Source organism: Haemorhous mexicanus, chromosome 2, assembly GCF_027477595.1.
Source record: "Haemorhous mexicanus isolate bHaeMex1 chromosome 2, bHaeMex1.pri, whole genome shotgun sequence".
Taxonomy (NCBI): Eukaryota; Metazoa; Chordata; class Aves; order Passeriformes; family Fringillidae; genus Haemorhous; species Haemorhous mexicanus.
Genome location: NC_082342.1, coordinates 25478024 through 25500617, shown reverse-complemented (window position 1 = coordinate 25500617; position 22594 = coordinate 25478024). Strand labels below are relative to the sequence as shown.

At 44.6% G+C, this 22594-nt stretch overlaps 2 protein-coding genes across 13 annotated transcripts in view; one reads left to right on the top strand and one right to left on the bottom strand.

Moving 5' to 3' along the window:
• The window catches only part of ST3GAL6 (ST3 beta-galactoside alpha-2,3-sialyltransferase 6), a 57312-nt gene extending 45748 nt beyond the window's left edge, over nt 1-11564 (top strand). For all 12 annotated transcript variants that reach the window (XM_059837939.1, XM_059837938.1, XM_059837935.1 and 9 more), the window contains 4 exons: nt 92-278; nt 1441-1578; nt 5030-5182; nt 6886-11564. In XM_059837939.1, coding sequence (XP_059693922.1) covers nt 92-278; nt 1441-1578; nt 5030-5182; nt 6886-6966 — 559 coding nt within the window. In that variant the 3' untranslated portion in view covers nt 6967-11564. The remainder of the gene's footprint in view (nt 1-91; nt 279-1440; nt 1579-5029; nt 5183-6885) is intronic.
• Nucleotides 11565-14026: 2462 nt separating this feature from the next.
• Nucleotides 14027-22594, bottom strand: part of COL8A1 (collagen type VIII alpha 1 chain) — an 87465-nt gene continuing 78897 nt past the window's right edge. Inside the window, exons 4-5 of the mRNA XM_059837927.1 lie at nt 17848-18163; nt 14027-16082 (exon numbers count right to left, since the gene is read on the bottom strand). Coding sequence (XP_059693910.1) covers nt 14176-16082; nt 17848-18160 — 2220 coding nt within the window. The 5' untranslated portion in view covers nt 18161-18163 and the 3' untranslated portion in view covers nt 14027-14175. The remainder of the gene's footprint in view (nt 16083-17847; nt 18164-22594) is intronic.

Sequence of the window (22594 nt, the reverse complement as noted above, 5' to 3'; positions counted from 1 at the left end):
CTGCAGACTAATAACACGTGTTGGCAGCCACTGCCCAGAAGAAACGCGGGTGGGGCAGTCACTGATGTCTCTATGCCTCTGTCCTCTGCAGAATGAATAATGGCCCTGTGATAGGGTACGAAGAGGATGTTGGGAGGAGGACGACTTTCCGCCTTTCTTACCCAGAATCTATCTTCTCAGATCCCATCCACTATGACCCTAATACCACTGTTGTTCTCATCGTCTTCAAACCGCGGGACTTGAAGTGGCTTTGGGAGATACTTGGTGGTCAGAAAATAGTGAGTTCAATTATTCATGTGCCTTGGCTCATCTTGCTACACATTTCTTCTGTAAAATTCTCATTTGCTTTTAACTGTAGTCCTCCCAGCTGAGAGGGAGGCACTTGGTGCCCATGGTTTAGTTGAGGTGTTAGGGCATAGGTTGGACTCAGTGATCTTTCATGTCTCTTCTAATCTAGTCATTCTGTGAATTCTGTGAGAAGCTCTGGATCTCCTTGTAGTCAGTTTACCTAATATCCCTCTTCCATAAATGCTTTGTGTTGTTTCTAATGCACATATTTGATCAGTTCCTCACCACTGAGCAGTTTACCTCTAGGAAATGTATTTTTATCCTCTTCCTAGTGTTGTTTGATATTTTAACATGCATGCTCCAGCCATTTCCCAGATTATTTTACCCGGTGCACTTGCAGGAATTGCAGAATAATGTTAGAAGTGACTTCTCTCAGGAGGTCTTAAGTCCAAAATCTTTTTGAGTCTTCTTGATTAAGGACCAGGTTCAAAGTCATACTGGGTTCTCATGGCACTGTCTGAGAAAATTTTGAGTATTTCCAAGGATATTTCTACAAACTGCATTTCAGTGCTTCAGCACACTTGCAGGAGAAAATTTCTCCTTGTCCTTTCACTGTGTGCTTCTGAGAAGAGTGTGATCTCATCTTCGTTAACCCCTTCCAGATAGTAGATGATGGGCTGAACAAACCCAGCCTACTCAGACCCTTTTTGTTTGCTGTGAGCTCTGGCCCCTTGGCTGTTGTAGTGACTTCTGCTGTTTGACACTCTCCTGCACAGAGGGGGAGCCCAACACAGCATTTATGGGACTGCAGAAAGGGCACAGTGCAAAGTAGTTGAGAATAATAGCAACTTCTGTCTGCCTGTTGCCTATGCTCTTACTAACATGGCCAGCACACAGTGAGCTTTATGGCCTCCAGGGCATATTGTTGGTACATGTTGTTCAACAGGGACCATTCTGCAAAGCTGTTTTCCAGCCAGCTGGCTACGGCTGCAGCAGTCCGTTTCCTGTTACAGGAGCAGGTGGTTTTGAACTTAGGGAGATGAGGCCTTCTTTAACCTCATGCTCTTGGAGTTTACACTGGTTAGAGTTGCTGAAAAACTAAATTCAACTGTTTTCCATTGTTAAAAATGTGTATTTACTTGCCTGCCACAGAGCACGAAGGGCTTTTGGAAGAAACCAGCTCTGAATATGATCTACAAATCGAGTCAAATCAGGATTCTTGATCCCAGCATCACCAGGAAAGCTGCTTATGAGTGGCTTCATTTCCCAACAAGGTTTCCTAAGAAGGAGGTATGCTTTTTCCTTTGTCTCTTCTAGTTTTGTGCAACCAAATATGTATTTAGAGGCAATTATATCTTTATTACAGTAGACTGTAATGTAGAAAACCCTTTAGGTTTGCATTAAAGTAGTTTGCCATTTAGATGGTGGTTTAAGAAGATGGGAAAATGAAACACAGAGTGGCTAGCTCTGTGTACCAAAAGTACCTTTTTATGGGTTCTGTCATTGGTATGAAATGAAGCTGCTTTCCAGACAGACAAAATGCCTTTACTGGGGAAGACTGGCAGATAATGCAGCATGACAGATCCAAAGAGCTTCTAGAAATAATTGGGAGTCTGGATATGAATTTTGGGTGGTTTTCTTAAAAAAAACCCAAGGCAAACAAAAAACAGACAAAATAACCCAAACAAACAATGAAACCTCCACCAAAAACCAAAACACCAAAAATAACCCCACACCAAACAAACCTTCCCCTCCAAACCCCAGAAAACTGGTATTTCTGTCACTCTGCAATTTCAGACTCCTGGGACTAGGGAAGGGACTAAGGAACACAGAAGATATTCCAGCCCTGTGCTAATGATGAATGTCTGGCAGCATGGTTGTACTTACTGATTTGATGCCAAGCATTGTAATGATCTAACCAGCAATTTGGACATAAAAATAGATTTTAATTGTCAGTTCTTGATGGAAAATGTTTTTTGATGAAAGGTAATGCTTCAAGCTGGGAACCTCCCTTGTGCAGTCAGGATCAGCCATGTGCTATTTAGCACAGAGACAGTTACCTGGGGTTACATCCCCACTTCGCCAACACCACCCAAGTGACGCATGTGGAAATGTCAGCAGGCTGCCACTGTGGAGTATCTGCCACAATTTTTTTTCTGGTTTACTCTTTTTAATACTGAACAGGTGACATGGGGGTAGGTTCTATACCTCTTTCTAAAATTTCTTTCTGTTTTCTGAGCCTAATAGTGGTTTTTTTCTCCCTTACTAACTCTCAGACTGGAATAGCCATTTTCGTATGTGCTTGCTTGGACCTCTGGCATTTCAGGTTTTCAGCCAAGGGTGGCAAGAAAGCAGCATAGTAATTGAATGCCTGACTAATCTCCTAAATGGCCACAGACCCATGGCACATGGCCTCCATGGGTCCAGAAGTCTTTCCTGACTCTTCTGGGGCTCCTCTCTCAGTGGGAGTGGACATTAAAAGCAGTGCTGTCAGTGAGTCAGAGAGATGTGCATGGTGTTAGCTGGTACGGAGGCACAGGTCCCTTTGCTCTTCTCCTGCCTTTGAGTGCCCCTGCACAGACCTAGAGTCCCCTTCTGTGACCTCCGTACTTACTGCGTGCCAGGGGTTTTGCAGTTCCTCACCCCTGTACAGCAGTGATCAATCTCAAGCATGCTCTTCCTTCCTTTTCCTCCCATCTCAGAGGTGGGCTGTGACTGGGAGATAACAGGAGCCTGCACATCTGCAGTGGCCCTGGCACAGCTTGGTTAGGCTGCAGGTCACACCACAGGCTCTGTGGGCAGGAAGGTCTCACACCGGGGCCCTCTGTACTATTGCTTGTCCCTGAGAATGGCTGGTGCTGCCTTCGCTGTCCTGTGCTTCAGCCCCCTCTGCCTGCAGGACATGCCAGCAACCACTGTTTCTTTCCCTGCTGTCCCTGCCTTTTCCATTAAAGCAGTCTCATGTTCCCAGTGAGCACATTAGTGCATAGCCAGCAAGCATTTCTGGTTGTTAGTAGAGCTGGGAATAAAATCAGATGTGTTGCCCCAGCACCACTAAATTCACAAAGTGTAGTGGAGTCATTTCAGGGCTGTGCCTATTCCCATTAAGTAGGCTGAAAATAGTTAATTACAGGCGAAGGATATTTGGATATTGCAAGATATAGTACAGTTTAAAAGTAGTTGCTTTTAAATGATATTTTTTTGAAGTTAATTTTATGATACCTACAGGTGAACAGAGGTAGTTACAACCTGTGGTATTCCTGGTACTTCAAAATAGCTCTAAATCCTCACATGTAGCATTCCTGCCGTAGTTTTGGGGTCCTGTTTATTATGGATGTTGCAACGGAGTCATCACTAAGTTTATGATGTTGGGCCCCTAAGGCAGAAAGTTATTTTGCTAACTGGCAGGAGCCCTGGGCATAGTGCACATTTTAAGCAGATACTATTTCTGGAATACTCCAAGAGTTGCTTCAAGGTACCAAAAATTTTTCCATAAAAGGCGATAGTTCCTTTCTGTGACTGCAGTTAGGCTTTAAAGAGCTGAGAATAGTCACTTCTTCCTGGGGATTTTTTGTGTTGTCACACGAAGTGTTGTCACAAAGAAGTACGTTGAGTTCATCTGCCTTTTCTATGCACAGAGTTGTCTCATACTGGTTTGTCTGCATCTTTTTCAGAAACAAACTGAGCCTTGGGGTCAGCATTGGAAAAAAAAAGCCCGTGACTTTGTGCTCAGTTTGAGGTTTGACTGCAGCTACTAAGAGCATATGATAGCTCATTTGCTCTCTGAGAAAAATCTTTCTTTAGCTGAGAAGGGTATTGGTGCCTGAAAGTTTTGTCCATTTCTGGGGACACCTTTTCACCTTAGCTTCATCATGGTCAAATGAATGAGTTTATCTCTCTCTAAAAAAGCATTCCTTGTTTACTTCCCCATATCATATTAGCCTCTGCTGGTAGCTGGTACTAAGGAAGTAATGTATCTGAACACAAGATAGGGCAGATAGTTACATGGAGTTCTTCTGTGCTTTTGTGAGAAATGCTACCTTTTGGTTAGGTGCTCTTTATTTTGCACAGTTAAAACCTGTTTATGACATGCTCTTCATTTTACATTGCATTTGCTTCAAAACCTATTGTAGGAAGAAATAATTTTATTTACAATTTTGTTTCTTCTAATGGGGATAGCATGGGAAGGTCTAAAGCAAAGTTCTTCTGGAATTTCCCTGCTTTGAAGAAATGCAAATTCAGTCAAATTTCTGTAGTCATAGCCTTCATGCTTTTTTAGTTTGTTGCTATGAAAATTTTATCATATTGTGTTCTGTTCATCTGGATCTCCATCGTGTGGCAACTTCTGAACACATCTCATAATTCAGTCAAATTTGAGGGGGTTGTAAATTGTTTTCCAGGGTAGTGAAGCCTGCCCAATTTTTTGAAAGTAGCTGTGCAGAGCAATGGGGAGACCTCCTGATGCCTCTGTGAGGGGAAGGGCTACTCTGTGGGCTCAGCCCCCACTAGAAACAAAGGAATTCCAGGGATGCCTGTGGGGCTGGCATGACAGACACCCTTATCATGGGAAGCCTGTGGGGGCAGTACCTTATTTCTTTAGACAGGAGGGGATCAACCTCTGAAACGAAACATCTGTAGAAGACCCAGGTTGCCTGATTGCCCTTGTCTCTGTTCTTAAGTTTGCAGTTCCAATCAGGCTGTCAGGTATGTATGTGTGTCTTGTCTTTGTATTTTGTTGCAGAAACCCAAGCATCCAACAACGGGGCTAATTGCCATTACACTGGCATTTCACATATGCCATGAAGTCCACCTGGCAGGCTTCAAGTACGACTTCAATGACAGAAATAGTTCTTTGCACTATTATGGCAATGAAACCATGTCTCAGATGATGCAGGTAACTAACACTTGTTTGTGCTGAGAGAAATAGAGCTGGTAACTGGGGAAGGCAATTCAATATAGATGGAAGTGTGGACTGCAGTTCAGAAGGGCCTCCCACCTTCTCCTCATTCAACTGCTTGTGGGTTAGCATTGCTTGAATCTCTTGCTGTCTGCTGTTGTTTCTGAAAAATGTAGATACTGATCTTTGTGTCCCTTGTGCTGTACCATATTCTGCAGTGTCTACATGTGATGTCCATTTGTGTTGTGTTCAGCTTTGCTGGTGTTTTCCTTAGGCTGCACAGCTCTTGTCCTAGAGACATCTTTGTTAGCACTGTCAGCACATGAGTGGTGGTATTTCTTTTGGTGTTGTCTTTTTCCTTGGCACCTACTTGTACTGTATGTCATAGCTGTCAGACTCCTTAAAAGGTAGAAAGAAGAGCAAAGGGGAATGGAAGGAGTTAAGACCTATGAACTTGTATAGGTCTTGCATAGGAAAAGAACTAAATTTTGGAAACAAAGTAGAAAAGAAAAGCAGCTCTTGGAGGAGGGCAGGAAGAGAAGAAACTGCTTCCAGGAGGTGGGGAAGCCACAATTCAGCAGGAGAGGGAGCAGCAGGAGCCTGGAAAACATTGGTAATGCCTTCTCTTCCCTGCTGCTTTGCTAAAGCCATGCCTCTGTTTTCTTTTATGTCTTACTCTTGTATTCAGTTGTCTTTATCTCTGTGTTTCAAGCAACCTTGTCTTAGCCCTTCACTGCAGTGTGACGTTTTCTTTGCCATTTACTCAGAGCATATGGGTACCATTTTCCTCCTCTTCTGTTTGCTGAAGAGGAAGGGTAGAGACAATGCCCATAGGAGCCTTCCACGTTTTTCTCAGAACTCCTAGATGCTTGCTATTCTGAGATAATTTTCCTCTGAAACTGAACTTGTCTTCTTTTGGAGGCTCCTCTCTGCAGGTGCTTTTCTGCAACATATACTAAGTTTGAGTAAGGCTGATCATTAGTTGAATAGACATCTGCAAGTTTCCTAAAGTCTTGAAACTTTAAAAAACAAACTATTAAACAAAAATGTTCATTTTAGTTCTTTAGTGGCAATAAGTTGCAAATATTATACTACATCTGTATAATCTTTTATGCAGTATACATATTATATTCATTTTAATTTACAAGATTCAGTGTCTTTAAGTAAATTTTACTTTGCTTGTGCTGCCCTCCACTAACCTTAGTGGTCTCCTATGTATTGAGAACCTGGATACAGCACAGAAGATGGGTTGCTTTGGGCTTGCTGAACCTAACTGGCAGGGTGCATCTGAGCTACAAGTGCCTGATGTGCTTTTCAAGAACCTGCACTGAGCTTTGAGGATTACTCGCTTTCTTACTGCTTGTTTTGTAAATGTTCTTACACAGCCATTGTTTTGAATAAGCAGGGCAAGGATTTAAGAGAGTTAATAATGGCAGGATTTCTGTGAGACCACTTTTCACCTGTTCTTATCACCAAGGGATCATCCTTTTCAGTTGTGTCCTTATGGAAATATCTAATCTAGTTCTGAGCATCCTGTTTTCTTGGGAAACTGTGCTAAGCCTTTGCTAAGAAGACTTTTCCCCAGACCTTTTCTTAGCATCTTCCAAGTATCCCAGGTAATAGGAAGGAACAGCCAAGTGATGCTGCTAGTTATAATTTGATTTTATAATTAATTCTATTATTCCCTCACATCTCTTTAGAATGAATACCACAACATCACCGCCGAGCAGAAATTTTTGAAGAAGCTTATAGACAAGAACTTTGTGGTCAATTTGACGTGAAAGCTGAATTGGAAAATACGAGGAGCAATCACTATTTTCAAGATTTGAAAAATGTTTATTTTTTTGTATGACATTTTTATTTTTTAAGTGCAACATAACTGTTTACTGTTTAAAGGAGCCCAGAAACCTCATCAAGGCAAAAGCTTTTAACTGAGGGTAATGGACTGTTGCAGTGTTAACTGAATTTCTGTGAGGCTATTTAATAGTGGGAAAAGCATGAAACTTTCAACTGAAAGTATCAGGGATATATGAAAATGTGATGTACATCACTTTTTTATCAGTGAGAACTCTTTCGAAATTATTAATTCTCTGGAATACTTTTGTTTTTGATACTGTCCTCCAAAAGAGTTCCACTGACAAGAGACTGAGATGACCAGTGTTCATTCAGTAGGTGGATGTAAAGTCATGACTATCTGTCTTCTTGTATGAAAATTGCTTTAAAACTATGCATCTAAATTGTTACTGTGTGTTTTGGAGAAGGGGGAACATACAGACTGTACAGGTTTTGTTCTGCCATACTCCTGAGGCGAGGATGTCCACCTTCAGGCGAGCAGCCACAGCTTCTGCACTGAACATCACCTCTGAGCTTCTGTCTGCCTTTGCCGAAGGTGAAGACCCTTTGTCTGATTTGTGGAGATGTTGGTGTTGACACTGCTTGTGTTGTACCCATTTCATAGAATAATAATATTCCCTGTCCTGTGCTTCCAGTTAATTTAACAGTTGCTGACTAGACTTAAAAAAGAGGGAATATGAAGACTGAAGAGCTGTCTGAACTACCTGTGTGTCAGCCCCCATACCGCAATAGAAATACAAGCTTGGACAGAGATATTCATGCCTGAGTTTAGAGTCTCAGTGTTTGTTGGAGTCCTAGTTCTCACGACAGCATCTCATGCATTTTTTGTTTGATCCTCAAAAATAGGTGGATTTTTCCAAATGAGGACAATCTCCTTCCTCAGATGTTGTAGTGCATCAGTACAAGCAAGGAATACTCCCATTTTTGGCATTAGAGTGTCGTAGGGAATGTCCAGGATGTACCTCAGCTGAATTACCATTTGGCATCTGTTTACCTCTTCTGTGTTGATATTTAAGTTTGAAGTGTGTGGATGAACTAAATAATTTAGCAGTGGGAACTTGCTCAAGATTTTAGTTGAAACATTTAATGGGATGTTTATATTTCCTGTATTGGTTTGTCTCTGACAAGCCTATGAATAAATGAAATCTGCTTGGGAACACACTTTACAGCATCAAAGAACAACAATATGCAGTTCCATTGTACTTACTGATTTGTTGCCAAGCATTGTAATGAGCTAACCAGCAATTTGGACATAAAAATACTTTTTACTGATGCTTGCAGTCAGTAAAAAAATACGTAAAAATACTGACTGACGCTTGCAGTCCCAAGCGGCAACGAACAATGGTATGCAGTTCCAGTTCTCTCACAGGACATCTATATAAAATTTTTATTTTAATTATGGCAGAATTTCTGGAAGATTTTGTGGTTATCTTTATCAATCAAACCTGAAGAAAACACAAATAAATCCACTTTTAAAAGTCTTTGAAGTTAGTAGGAATACCGTTGTTGTTTTTCAATAAAATTATATAGAGAGGACATTTAGGAGTGATGCAAACAATCACAATATGAACATAAACCAGGGTATTTGTTATTTTCAGAAGGTGAGGATTGCGCATGTGCTGAACACAATTTATTTTACTGCAGCTATGTAGAGGAATGGCCATTTGGGAATTAGGGGGGAGGGCAGTGTCATCTGGAGAAGTGCCACAGTTGAAGAGAAGGAGGCTTGTGTTTTCACCCAGTGATTCCTGAGCTTTGATCTGTTTCAAACAAGCTGGACATACCTGAAATAACTTGCTTGAGATGTCAGAAAAATCTGTGGCATGGGCTGGGGAAGGATACAGGTGTGTCCCAGCAAGGGACAGGATGTACCATGGTGTCTTGTCTGCTGCATGTTGCTTGGCTGCAGCTGCACTCCAGTTGTGTGCAGGGTGGCACGTGGGGGTGTGGAGGAGAGGGGAGCATGTCCCCAGGTGTTGGAACAGGTGACACTGGGGGTAGAAATGGAGGCAGAAGGGCTCTTAATTTTTTGTTTTTCCTTTATTTTTTCCTGAGACTTTGGAGAGATTTTTGCTTGAAATTTTCAATACCAACAGGTGGGGTTTCACTTAAGAAAATAGTGACATTATTGTCTTTGTGTCTCTGCCAGCATTTATTTCTCCTGGTTATTTCAGTTAATTAAAAAGGTTTGTTTGTGGTTCTGCAGCCCCAGACCTACAGTGATTTAAACTCCTGATAATAGTAATTCCCCTGCAAAAGCTGCTGTGGCGAGGCTTTTTGCAGACATAGCAGTGTTCTCCAAGCTGTTGTTGCAGAGGAGCCCCTGGTAGATCTTAGACTGTGTTGAGAGCCAAGGCCAGCCAAAGTGGGGGGCTGCCCCTTCACCCGCAAAACCTGTGGTTGCTTCCAGAGCTGGGGCCCCCTGCTCTCCCAGTGGCTGTTGCCACAGTCCAGCTGCATCCATGTAATGTCTTGCAGGATGCTGTCCTGGAGGAATGTTTTTCAGGAGAGCTGTTGAATATGTTCCAGACACTGAGGAGAGTTCTTGTGATGGTACAGACTGCATCCCTCTTCTTCTCCCCCTCGTCTCCAGTTCCAGGAAGTGGGTAGGGAGCTCTCCTTTGGAAGATGTGGTTATTTTCTCTGATTTATTTCATCTCCAGAGATACTCTTCCCACTAATCTAAACTGATTCCTTCTCCAATTTTTCTAGTAGGTTTTCTGCTTTTTTTGGGAGGATGGGATTTGGATTCTAGCTGTAGTAGATGAAACAAAATAATTGGAAAAAAATAGAATTCTCATGGCAAACAAATGATGTCTCCCAAACTCTTTGTACTTAAAAAAAAAATCCCTTTAGTCTTCTTCACTTTTGCCACATCAGCTTTTTGATCTCCCTAAAATATTTTTTAATATTTTTAAATTATTTTTGTTTGGTGTTCTCAGTGAATTTAATATGTTCTTTACAAGCATTTATCCATGTCAGCTGTTTCTTTTCATACCCTAATAAGCCTTCCTGTGGTATGGCTGACTTATTTTTCAAATTAAGCAGTATTTCCAGGGATATTTTTCTCCCACTTCTATGCTCCTGCCAGGGGTGTTGAGTCCACCACAGTTACTGTCTGTGGGTGGCTGAGTAACATTTTGAATGAAATTGTTCCCTCAGGATGAAGCCAAGAGCTGATGCTGCTGATTAACTATGGGGCATTTGTGGTGTTTTTTTTTTGTGGGTTTTTTTTTTGGGGTTTTTTGTTTTGTTGGTTTTTGTTTGTTTGGATTTTTTTTTTGAAAGCCCGGCTTGCAGGCCAGTAGCTTTTCTCCTCTGTAATAAGCAGTGAGCCAAGTAATGAATTTTTCTCCCCACAAGATGTTTTGTAGGATCCTGTGTACACCAGCCCTGTTCCAGCACCTGCTTCATGTACAGTATTCCTGCTGCTCTGTCTCAAGGACAGGTCTTGCTTTGAACTTCGTTCAGGCAGGAACACCCATATGTAGTGTGTTTCTCAGCAATGATCACAGATTAGTGTCTCTTCTGTCTAGGCACATATTTTCACAGGTGTTTTGCAGTACCAAAGACTTAACTTAGGGCTTTTAGCATAAAACAATAATGCTAACACCAGATATTTATAGTTTCTGGGCCTGAGCTGCTATTAAGACTTTTTTTACCTTTTTGCCATTTCTGAAATTGAGATCTGCACTGAAACTTCCCTTTAAAAGCTATCCTGTTTTTTTTAATCATATCAGGAGTGAAACTGCCAGTTTTGAATTCCAGGGTGCTGCCAGCTTTATTTCTGTCTAATAATGATGCAACTGTGTAGGTCTCCAGTGTCTCCCATCATTTTTTGATCTGAAGTCAGATGTTCTCCTCCCTTCTTAATCTGTTCCTGTTCTCTGGCAGCTTGCTGAATTTACAGCAAAGGTGCTTCTGCATTTTACCTGCCACCCCTCTCAAAATGCTGCACTGTCAGGTAGTCACAGCTCTAAAATACCAAACTATGCGCAGAACTGGCAGGATGACACGTGTTGGCTGAAAGCTCTGTTTGGCTCAGACTTTCAGGAGGTTTCTTTGGTGGGAAACTATTATTTCCTCTGCTGTAGTAATTAAGGGAAGTCACAGACTATTGCACTAAATACGAATCTGAGAGTGCCTAAAAGATGTTCATAAACATATTCCAGATATTTCCAGTGTCTGTACAGGTGATAATAATACAGAATCACAACTTTGGTGTTTAATTAGCATGTGGTACTTCTTGTTTCCAATGCCATGCTTTCCTTTTTAGCAATGCTCTGGGGGAGAGTATAAATACCTTCACTTTTAAGTGGACTCTTGATTTTTAAGAACATACAAAGCTCAGCAAATTTTTTTGGTATTGGGAAATATTTATTTTATTTGCCATTTGTCTTAAGTTTTATATGCCTTTGAAGTGCCTCCTGTATTTTGAAGAATTCCTCGAGTTGTTTCAAGTGAAATTTTGAATCTTGATATGGATGGAGATTATTTTCCTGTGAATAAACTGTTGAAGACAGTGCCCTCAGGCCAGACCTATTTTTGCAGGGCTGGTGCTCTGTGTGTGAGTGTGAATGTGTGGATATGCCCAGGGCTGTTGTTATTGGTGTGTCAAGTAAATGGTGTTGTCAGATATGGTTTCAAGTTTTGGAACAAACTTCAGTGCTCTGTAAAGCAAACAGATGAAAGTTTTTGAACCTAGGTGGGCAGAGTTGTACTATGGCTAGTACAAATGATGTCTAGCTGAGTACAACCATAGCTGAGACATGATTTTTGTGGGTAAGATGAAGAGCAGCATCCTTGTGATTTAAATTTTTCATTGTATTTTGAATCTTGTTTGTCTTACTGTGGGCTGGCGGGGGATTGCTAAAATAAGAGATGCAGAACGAAGATGGTGTGTGATAAAAAAATTCATAAAGTGAAAATGGCTTTAGATAGAAAGTGAGAGATGCTGAGTGCAGTGCTTCACTAATTATTTGTTTTTCCTTTGTGCAGTAAAAATGAGATGCTGAGGGCTTCACAGAGTCCAAGGGAGATTTGGTTAACAATTTTCTGGCACAGTAGGTATTCAGTGCATTGCTTTCAGTATGGACAGTTCAGGAGTTCACCAGCTTGGATGAAATGCTTGTTTTTGAGGTGAGGTGGGGAAGTCACATCAGGAGAGCCAGCACCTCTCATCCTGGGCAGCCAGTTCTGCCTTTTCAGGCAACACAAGCCCTTAGCAGCAGCCTCTGTGGCTGATTCCCTGGCTGCCTCTCTGTTTTCTTCAGCTGCACTCCCATGTTGACTCATGCTGAGCAGTGTGTCCCCAGGGGCTGCCTGAGGGGGCCTCTCCATCTTTGTGTATCCCTCAGACCCTGCTGTGCCTTCCCACCAAATGGGATGTGTTCCCTCTCTGGCTAAGAGCATGTTTTACCAGGAGATGGGAACTAGAGAAAAGGGTGTATCTCTTAATTTTTCTCCCCTATATGAGGCTGTCAGGGGTTTCACAGAACCCTTGTGGTCTGATAAATGAGTTCAGCAGGATGAGTGTTCCTTCTGATAGTTCTGAATGAAGACAGAATTGGTTTTTGGTTTTATTTTTAAAGATATTTAATAAGATATTTCTTTCAAATCAGTACAAAAATTTTAAATACAAAATTATTTGCTTTTGACATATCTCATATATTCTGGGAACATACTGAAGTCACCAGTGTCTGGTAAACTGTTTGTCCATTCCTGCCACCATTCCATAAAATTTCTGAGAGAAAGCACCACATTATATCACTGGAGTCCTTAGTCAGTGTTAGACTCCATTAAACTCTGTATTTAAATAATGGTCTTGCCAGTTAAATCCAATCTTCGTTCTGCATGAAAAAATCTAGTTCATTTTTGAATCAAAAGCAGTAGCGGTAGCTAAAGACATTGAAGAAGTGATGAGCACTTAACTCCTTGAACTAGCGCAGCCGTGTGTGATGTGCAGCACTGTACAGGGAACCACAGCAAGGTCCACTGCCCTTTGGAAACAGAACACTTTTTGAGGTGAGATTAGCACCACTGATGAGCAGACAGACTTCGTGCACAGAAGTCACTGTCCTCAAGTACAGAAAAGTATTGAGGCCTTCAACTGGTAACATATAAATAAGGATTGGAAATCAATTTTTAGATAGAACCAAGTTCTTGGATAAATTTGCGTGATCAGTATTGCCAGTAAAGTTATTGGTCGATCTCAAGCAACAAATCAGTTAAGCAAACGAAGCTAATTCCACTTTTCCTAGTCAGTGAAGAGCAAACTGATCCAGCTTTTGCTGAGTGGCAGAATAGGTGTTTCTTCTGACAAGCTAAATAGGTTCTTTTTACAAGCACAGAAATCCAAGCAAATTTATGCCACCCTGCAGTATTGCCATGTGTTGGCCAAAATGTCTCAGTGACATGGCACAAGTAAATGGGGGAGATTTACCTCATCTACTTGAGCTGTGTGAATAGAGGACAGAGACATTTTAAGTGCTGTGGCATTTGGAGGTGAAAACAGTGCCTGCTGGAGGCACTGGTGACATTTTAGGTCCAGTGACTGCTGGAGAAGGCTCAGGGGGAATGGTCATGCCATCAGGATTCCTCTTCCATCATAAATAAATTGTTCAGGAAAAAACCCACACATGCAGGATTATTTTATCACAGGGGAAGGGAAATAAAAGTCTCCAGCTAAGGGAACCTTTGCTTGCCAGGTAGACCTGCTATAAAAAATTCAAGAAAACCCCCACCCAGAGACTGCCCTACTCTGCTTTAAGTCACTGTTTTTCATCTCATAAAAACAGTGAGTGAGTGACATACACTGATTTGAACTTTAGTACTGAATTACTGTGAATGAAATTAAGTAAGCATGGCATTGCAGAAATATATAATGTACAGCTAATATGTCCCCCTTGGGTGCAAAACAACTGTTTATGAACTTGATACACATATTTAGATATGTTCACCACACCTTTTTTTATAACTAGCTGTGCATAATGTTAAACTTTGTATTTATTATTTTTGTTCTTGTACAAGATGGTCCAAAATGGTCGTAAAATACACCTTTTGTTGTATAAAAGTTAGAAGCAGAGGAGAAAGGTTTTGATTTTTTGTATGTGTAGTGTGTGTGTGTCTGTTTTGTATTACATGGGATACAATAAATACCCTGAAAAAGATGAATGAACGTACTGCCCGGCATAGAGTCCTGCCGCCTGCTCGGATGGCATCTGAATGTAAACCTTGTCTCCGTGCATTAGCTGCACCACGGCACTGCCTGAAGCCTGGTCCAGGAAGCCCTTCTTGTACTCATCATAGGTGTACATGAGTGGCTCCTTGTTCTTGTACAGCGCGACCCACACGTTGGCGCCTTTACAGTGGACATGGTAGGCGAAATAGTAGATACCGGGGATCTCGCATGTGAAGATCCCTGTCTGGGGGTTGTAGTTCTGCCGGCCGTTGTACAGGAGCTTGTCGAACTTCACAGGCACCCCGACGCGGGGGAACGGCATGAGGAGCTCTGCTGTGAATGCAGGCATCTCATAGACAATGCTGCCAGCCTTGTCTTTCTTGCCCTTGTAGCTGTAGGGCGGCTTCAAGCCGTCTATCCCTGGTCCCACCTCAGGCAGGTACTGTCCCACGGCTGGTGGAGTGGGTGGGATGATGACTGGGGGACCTGGTGGCCCAGGGGGGCCTGGTGGCCCCTGGAGACCTGGCTGGCCAGGAGGACCGAGCGCCCCAGGCTTTCCCGGGGGTCCCTGCAGCCCCACAGCACCGGGTTTGCCTACCCCAGGGAAGCCAGGGGGGCCGGGCATGCCTGGCTCACCCTTCGCCCCTGGCAGCCCGGGGGGGCCGATGGGACCACTGGGACCTGCAATGCCTGGGATGCCCAAGGGGCCCTGAAGCCCCTGGGCTCCAGGGAGCCCGGGCTCACCCTTTGGCCCCACAAGCCCCGGGACACCCGGCAGCCCTGGCAAGCCTTTGTGTCCGGCTTCCCCCTTGGGTCCTGTGGGGCCTGGAAGCCCCCGCAGCCCAGGGCCACCCACTTCCCCAGGAAAGCCTGGCTTTCCTGGAAAACCTTGCAGACCAGGTTCCCCTTTGGGGCCGACTGGTCCTGGTGGCCCTATGGCACCCCCCTCCCCTTTAGGTCCTGGGAAACCAGCGGCCCCCGGGGGGCCCATGATGCCCGGCAGTCCTGGCTGGCCGGGCTCCCCTGGTGGCCCTCCCATACCAGGTGGCCCCGCGTGCCCCTTCTCTCCCTTTGGCCCCAGGGGCCCAGGCAGACCACCCACACCTCGCTCCCCTTTGGGCCCGGGGAAGCCCGGCTTCCCAACCCCAGGGAGGCCGGCAGGCCCCGGCAGGCCTGGCAATCCCTGCTCCCCTTTGCCACCCGGGAAGCCGGGCTGGCCGGGCATGCCGTCCTGGCCTGGTTTGCCAATACCAGGTGGGCCGGGAGGGCCTTGGATCCCGGGGGGCCCTGGAGGCCCCTGCAGCCCCAACTCTCCTGGGGGTCCAGGTTTGCCCAGGGGTCCCTGTGGGCCAGGGAAGCCAACCATGCCGGGTTTGCCAACCCCTGGCAGTCCCACGGGGCCAGGGGGACCAGGCAGCCCAGGTGGACCCTTCAGACCTGGCAAACCTGGGATCCCAACCCCCTTTTCCCCTTTTGGCCCTGGGATCCCAGGGATTCCTGGTGGCCCCTTCATCCCAGGCTCACCCTTTGGCCCTGGTTGCCCCTGCAGCCCCGGAGCACCTGCCTTCCCTATGCCAGGAAGCCCATGAGGCCCTGGTGGTCCTCGTGGTCCGGGAATCCCCATGGGCCCAATCTCCCCCTTCGGCCCCATCTCCCCTCTTGGCCCTGGGGGCCCCATGACCCCTGGTTTTCCTGGCATCCCTGGCAAACCCGGCTTTCCAATTCCTGGGTATCCTTGCGGGCCTGGTTTTCCTTTGGCTCCTGGTACACCATGACCTGGTAATCCTGGTGGCCCTGGTGGCCCTCTTGGTCCAGGCTCACCTGGGGGACCTTGCTCACCCCTCAGACTGCGCATGGGAATTTCTGGGAAGAAAAGAAGAAAGGGGAGAGAGAGAGAGAGAGAGAGATAAAAGGTGAATGCAGTCGCATCCTTCAAAAAACAGGCAGTTTTGAATTGAATATGGTTTTAATGATGCCTTTGGTTTTGTGGTAGACAGAGACAGCTAGCAAGTTACAGGCTGATGTTGAGAATTAAGAAGATGTTACTGTTTTTCATACTCCAGACTTCCATGCATGCTTCTGTTACCACCAAGTAATTACTGTGCATCATATGTAAAAGCCATTTGTGCTTTGGTGGTGTTTTCTGCCTATACAATCTTACTGCGTTTTGTCCCACATTGCAGTAGATCAATCTACCTTTAAGAGTTTTTGAAGGAAACTCGGCACTCTCGTGCTGTGGGAGGAATCCTGGCATAAAAGGGCTTTTTCTGGAGGGGTGTAAATAAGCAAGATCAATTAAATAAGATTGTATTAGTAAAAAGTTTATACATAGTATAAACTGTGTCTGTATTTTCCCCAAGGCTTTGTTTCCCATTAGAGTATTACTGGAAACCTGCAGCCTTAATCAGTATTGCTCTTTTGTTATAGCCCTGTCTAGTTATGGCTCTTCTGAACACTTTGCAAAAGGTTTTTATTGTTGAAACCCACATTTTTGTGTATGTCACCGCTTACCATTGCAGGTCAGGGTGGGGAAGTTGCTGCTGGGGTTGGTTGCTTTTCAAGCTGCTGCTTTTTGGGTTAATGGAAACTCTTTCTGGCTCTAAAATATGTAAAGAAGTGAGAGATTTGGGGAAGGACAAAATATGAGGTTTGAGGACAGACCTCTGCTTTATGGGAGGCAGAAACCTTCCCTCTCTGCACATGTTGTGTTTTATGCACATGAAAAATCTTTGCTCATGAGGTAGGTTGATTTTACTACAGCAAATGGTGCTTGTTCAGACACTCCAAAAATAGGCCCTGAAATCTTCCATTTCCCTCTGAAGTCAGTGGAGGCTGTGGTTAGCTGGGGCCTCAGTAAGACAAAGTTACCCAATTTGTCTGCAGTTGCACAGATCCTGGTAGTCCTCACAAGGATTTTATGACACTGGGTGTTCCTGGTCACCCTTTGTATTTTGGACTTTTTTTTTGTTTTCTTAAATACCTTAATACTGTCCAGACTTCTTTACTGAATAGGGAAAGTGCTTGTACGTGCAGACTTGTGCATTAATCCTCTGTACTTTCAATGCCTCTGTTACAACCATGAATAACCTACAGAAAATGGACTCTGGAGTCTGTAGAGCAATTGTATGTTTTTATCTGCAAACCTCAAAATCACAGGGTCTGGACAGTCAGACAAAACGGTGATGTTCCCATAAATTTAAACTTTGGGGCTCTTAGTTCATATGTCTGCTTGTTCCTGTGAGAGTGGGAGCAGATCCAGACAGGACTCTGAACCATCATTTGAAACCCCATCAGAGGGTCTCCTACAAACAGGTGGAACAACAAGGTTTTTCTTAGAGTTGAACAGCACCTGAGCAAACCTGTATACTGGAGGCTCATTGCAGGTAGGGCTGCTCAGAGGCTGTGCTGCAGCCCAGAGGATGACTGTGGTCTTGTGCTTGTGACCCTGAGCTACCCCACAGTTCCCTTGAACCTGTTTTGTCCACCTGTGGCCAAGTATGAGCCTGGCCAGCCCTTGTGCCCAGCCTGCAGCAGCAGCCTGCTCCAGTGTTCAATTTCCCCATGGCAAACAGTGCTCTGGTGTGCTAGATGGGACCGTGCAAGAGTGGAGACAGACATGCTGACTTACCTTTCTCTTTCTTGGGACCTATATCCTTGCCGAGCATGGGCATCTGCGGGACCTCCTTCCTGTACTGGGGCAGATGGGGGTACTCCTTCCCGTAGGGCATGCGGGGCATCTCCTTACCCAGGTGCTGCATTGGGATGCCTTCTTTGCCCAGCGACATGTGAGGTACTTGTTGTCCAAGGGGTTGGTACTGGGGCACCTGAGGTGGCAGCTGCTTTATCCCATAGTAGGCACCACCTTGAGCAGACCTCACCAGCTCTAGGTAGACAGTGACAGTCACTGCTAGCAGCTTCATGGGAAAGAGCAGCATCGCCATCACCTGTGAAAAGCACCACAAAACACGCAGTTGAAAGATGTTTTTTCATGTTGTGCATTCCTCATTAGGGCAAGCTGTTCTCATTTTCTGCAGCAATCTGGAACTAAATCTCTGTGTAGTAGCCCTGGTTTGTGTACTGCCCTGGAGGCAGCAGGCCTGTATCTGATTTATTGGAGGGTCTACTCAAGCAGTGCTATTACAGCAAATGCCCTTCTATGTATTTAGTTTTTGCTGCTCCAGAGGAGCTCTCTGTGGTTACTCCACACAGGGGGCTGCTTCCAGTTTCTGCCTTCTCACCTGAGCTTTGGGGAGTTCTGCAAGCTCTGGCGCACAGGAAGAGCAGGTCGGGGATGTGGGGATCTCCTAAATGTGTTCTGCCCAAGGAAGCTGTTTTGTTAAGTTGCCCTTCTGCTTTCCACAGCAATGAAAGCTCTGTTTCTGAGCTTAAATCTGTGCCTGGTTTTGTACCCTGTGGCTGAAGTGTCCAAGGGCTGTCTGTTTCTATCACAGCTCCATGCCAGCTCTCCTCTTAGCTGGGCTGGGATCCTCTTGGCCTCCTCCCAGAAAAAGTGGGCTTGGTTAGGCTGCCACCACTCCAGGTAGGATCAGCCAACCCAAGCCTTCCTCTGGGAATGTTCAACTATGTTGAAAATGATCAAATCGGTAGCCAAATTTATAAAAAATTTTACAAATTTATTAGATCAACAACCAAAAAAAATAGAATATTATAAAACCGCCACAGCCAAGACAGCATCAACCCCGGACTTTGACACTGGGTGAACTTGGGTCAGACCGAGGTAGTGTCAGCGTCTCCCCAGAGTGTCACACCAACTGCTCCAGGTAGCCAGCTTATATAGAGTCTATTCTGCCTGGAGCAGAAATGACCTAAGATTTCTGTAAGTTCCTACATATGTATAACGGGAACTATACAGATTCAGTCCCATACAAAAGTCAGTCCATAGGTTTGGATGGCTGTCCGGGCTCCTTGAAATATAGTCCTCTTTTCATTCGTAGCCAGGATGTTGCCCGTTCTTCGATGTAATCTCTTCCAGGTGTTGTTCGGTGAATGTTCTGGACATTCTTGGGAGATGGTCGATGATCACCCAGGAAGGACTCATTCATTCGTTAATGGTCATGATTTTATCTGGGCGAGTCTGGGAAATCTTTTGAAAGGAAAGCCCTGCTTCTGGCCATGGGAGTCGGAGGCATGGTTGGATCTTTATAATTTTTATACAGTTCACAAAGCATGAATTATCTATATCATATACTGCAACTATTTTCTGAAGGTGTTCCCTGCTGCAGATCCTGGCCCATTGCAAAGTAGCCCATCCCAGCACCTCACCAGTCGTGCTAACACAACAGAATGGGGTTGGGCTTTCTTTCTTTTACTTCTTTATTAAAATGTTAGCTTGGACTTCTTGTCCCACCTGTTGTTGGCTTTTCTTTTTGCAGTTAAGGGCATTACCATCAGCTGAACAGCAAATTAGGAATCAGGAACTCCCTCAAGTAATGCAAATTAGGGGACACCATGTGGTTAAAAGAGACTCTTGTGTGTTGAAGTATTTTGGCCCACAGCCAAATCTGGCAGCAAGTCCTGCCCTTTCCAAATACACTTGCAGTTGCCAAGCCTGATGGCTGTTGCCACTGTCCCTTTTTTCTACCATGCAAAAATGCCTTGCATCCAACCTGGGTGCATTTCCAGGTCATTTGTGCTCCAGAGCTTTGCCAAACTACTCGTCAGGACTTGCTCCCAGCAGCTGCTGTGCTCTGGTGTGATGAGGGTAGCCTGAAGAGGCAGCAATGGCTTTGTGTCACCTGCTTATTTTTCTGTCCTCCAGCAGCCTGGCTTGACATAGAGGATAAAAAAGTAGCTCAGTCTATGGGAAAAGGGCTCAGCACTGTGTCCTCATGTCTGGGAAGTATCATTTATGGGGAGAAACTTTTCCCTGTGTGCCCTCCAGGTTTTATGTTTTACTCCTGCCTGATGTTTTCCATTCACTTGGTGTTAGCAAAGCACCTGAGGAAACCCTTGCTGCTCTTTTAAAACATTTCCCCTTCATTTTGCTCTATGAGATTTACTCTCTAAATGGAAATCAGTGTATAATCATTACTGACGGTGTAAGTGGAGGCTAGATCAAAATGGTGTAGTTGAAATAAGGAGAAGGTTATTTTCAACAATGATCACCTGTAGACATATGAACTATGGAAAAGATGGAAATATGTGTTAACAGCAAACCAAACCTTTCTAAAAAATGAAATGCTACAAATAAACACTAGATGGAGCATATGTTGCACAGCTGAGTTTCTCCAATCACTTTCCCTCCCAGGAATTCTTGGACTAATCAGCTGCCATGTGGCAAAGAAAGCCAGAGCCAAGATGTTCAGGAGTTTGTAAGGTAACTAAAGCCCAAGCACAGTTGCTCATCCTTGTTCAGCAAAGCATTTCAGCAAATGCCTCTCCTCCAGTGAGTTTAATGTGGCTTTTAGCCCACAGCTGGCTGTGCTGCTGTGAGCGAAAGGATTAGGGCCTTGGGATGTGGTATTTCTGATTAAAGCTCACTGGTAAGCTTTGGAGTGAGAGGACAGCCTGTGCATGATCAGTTATTGTGACTTGGCTGGGGTGGAGTGACTGAACTAACCCGCTGCAGCTTCATCTGGGCACATGGAACCTAAGCAAACTTTTGGGGTTTTTTGGTGGGGGGCCGGGGGGGAATGGGAGAGGCAGGGATATGTCCTCCCTTGTCTTTCTTGGCCTTCCTTTTCCTTTCTGTACAGGAGTAACTTGCAACACCTTTGCCTCCCTGTAGCTGAATAGGGCAGACTTTCCCCTACTCAAGTTTGCAGGGGAAAGTCCCAGTTACTGGAAAATTTGCACTACTCTCTGCCTCTTTCTCAAAGGAAAAAACATCTGTATGAAGGGAGAAATTCAGTGAAACCTTTAAAAAATTACAAGATACTGGATGATATAGGATGGTTTTGAAACCTGTTAGTATGAAGGGCAAGGTAGATTTTGAAGAATGAGGTTATTAATTTAGCATCTTGGCTACTTTGTTGTTCTGGTGGCCAGTTTTGGGGGGGGTTGTTTTTTTAAAAAAGATAACTTCAGTGGAATAAGTAGACGGGGGAATAGGTAAAATTCCTTTGGATGAGATTTTCTCCTTGTTTTTATTACAAAACGTGGACTTTGTGTGTGACTGGGAGGCATTTGAAATAATTGAAAAAACTTTCCTACTGGAGACACCAGCCTGCCTGCAGCTCAGGGTGAACTCGGCCTCCTGCTGCTTGTGCCAGGCTGGCCTGGCCCTGCCAAGCATCACACAATGCACCTGCGCTGGAACAGGCACAAGGTACACGAGATGGTTTTGTGTATGCACATGGAAATTTTGAGGGAGATCAGGCAAGACTTGTAGAGATAGGAAGGCTCCAGAGAGGGAGATGATCTCACCACATCTGTGTTTCCTGTAGTGTTTTTTGACTCATCCATAATCAAGCCAGTGTGGTCTGGAAATGACAGATTGCTTCTCATCTATTGATTTTGGCTTGGGCTGGTGGCTGTGACTAGCTGAGGTGGAAGGTGGGAGTTTATTTACTGAACAACCTTGGGCTAGATGGGACTTGGCTGACATCTTTGTGGGAGGAGGTCAGAGCATCCCCTGTGGCCTCGTGAGCTCTCTGGGGCTTGTAGTCTGCCGCAGGTACTGGAGACACAGCCTGTGTTTGGTACTGTCTGTCCAGCTCGTCTCCCCCTGCTCCCAAAGGAAGGAGGGATCAGACAAAAGTCTCGATGAGAGATGTGGTAGAGTCATGTGTGCTGCTGCTGGATTATTGCTGTCAGATACCATCACTACAGGGAAAGCCTGCTCAGAAGCATGAGAGATGCCAGGGATAGTCCTTCAGAGTTTCTGCTCATTGCCTCTCATCCTACTCGGCTTCTCTAAAAGGTTATTTATGCACTGAGAGAAGTTGAAGGTGTGTTTTTTCTGCCATGCAGTTTGTTTCTGAATGCCTGGGTGCACAGCTCTAGTTTGAAGACCTCACTAGTCTCCTAGTGAAACCCATTCACTATGGGCATCTTTAAATGCCTAAAAGCTACTGAAAATCTTGCTCTTGGTTTTCAAAAGAGGCCTGTAGATCCTAAATGTTGGAAAGGTCCTTCAGAGCTTCTGAACAGCAAAATGAGATGTTTTCCTGGCGGTGACAGAAATCAAGGAGAGTGAGAAGGAGAAAAATCTGTTTTGAAGATGCAGCCAAAGTGTAAGACTTCCCACCCCCTTCACCCAAATCCCAGCAATTTAGGGATCACCTCCAAATGCATTAATGTAATGCTATCCGACATGCTTTCCAAGGTGACTGTTGGTGGAGCAATAATTTGGCTTTGGATTGGAATTTTCCAGGGTTTTTGTCAGAAAACAATAGGAATGTGTCTGTGTATTT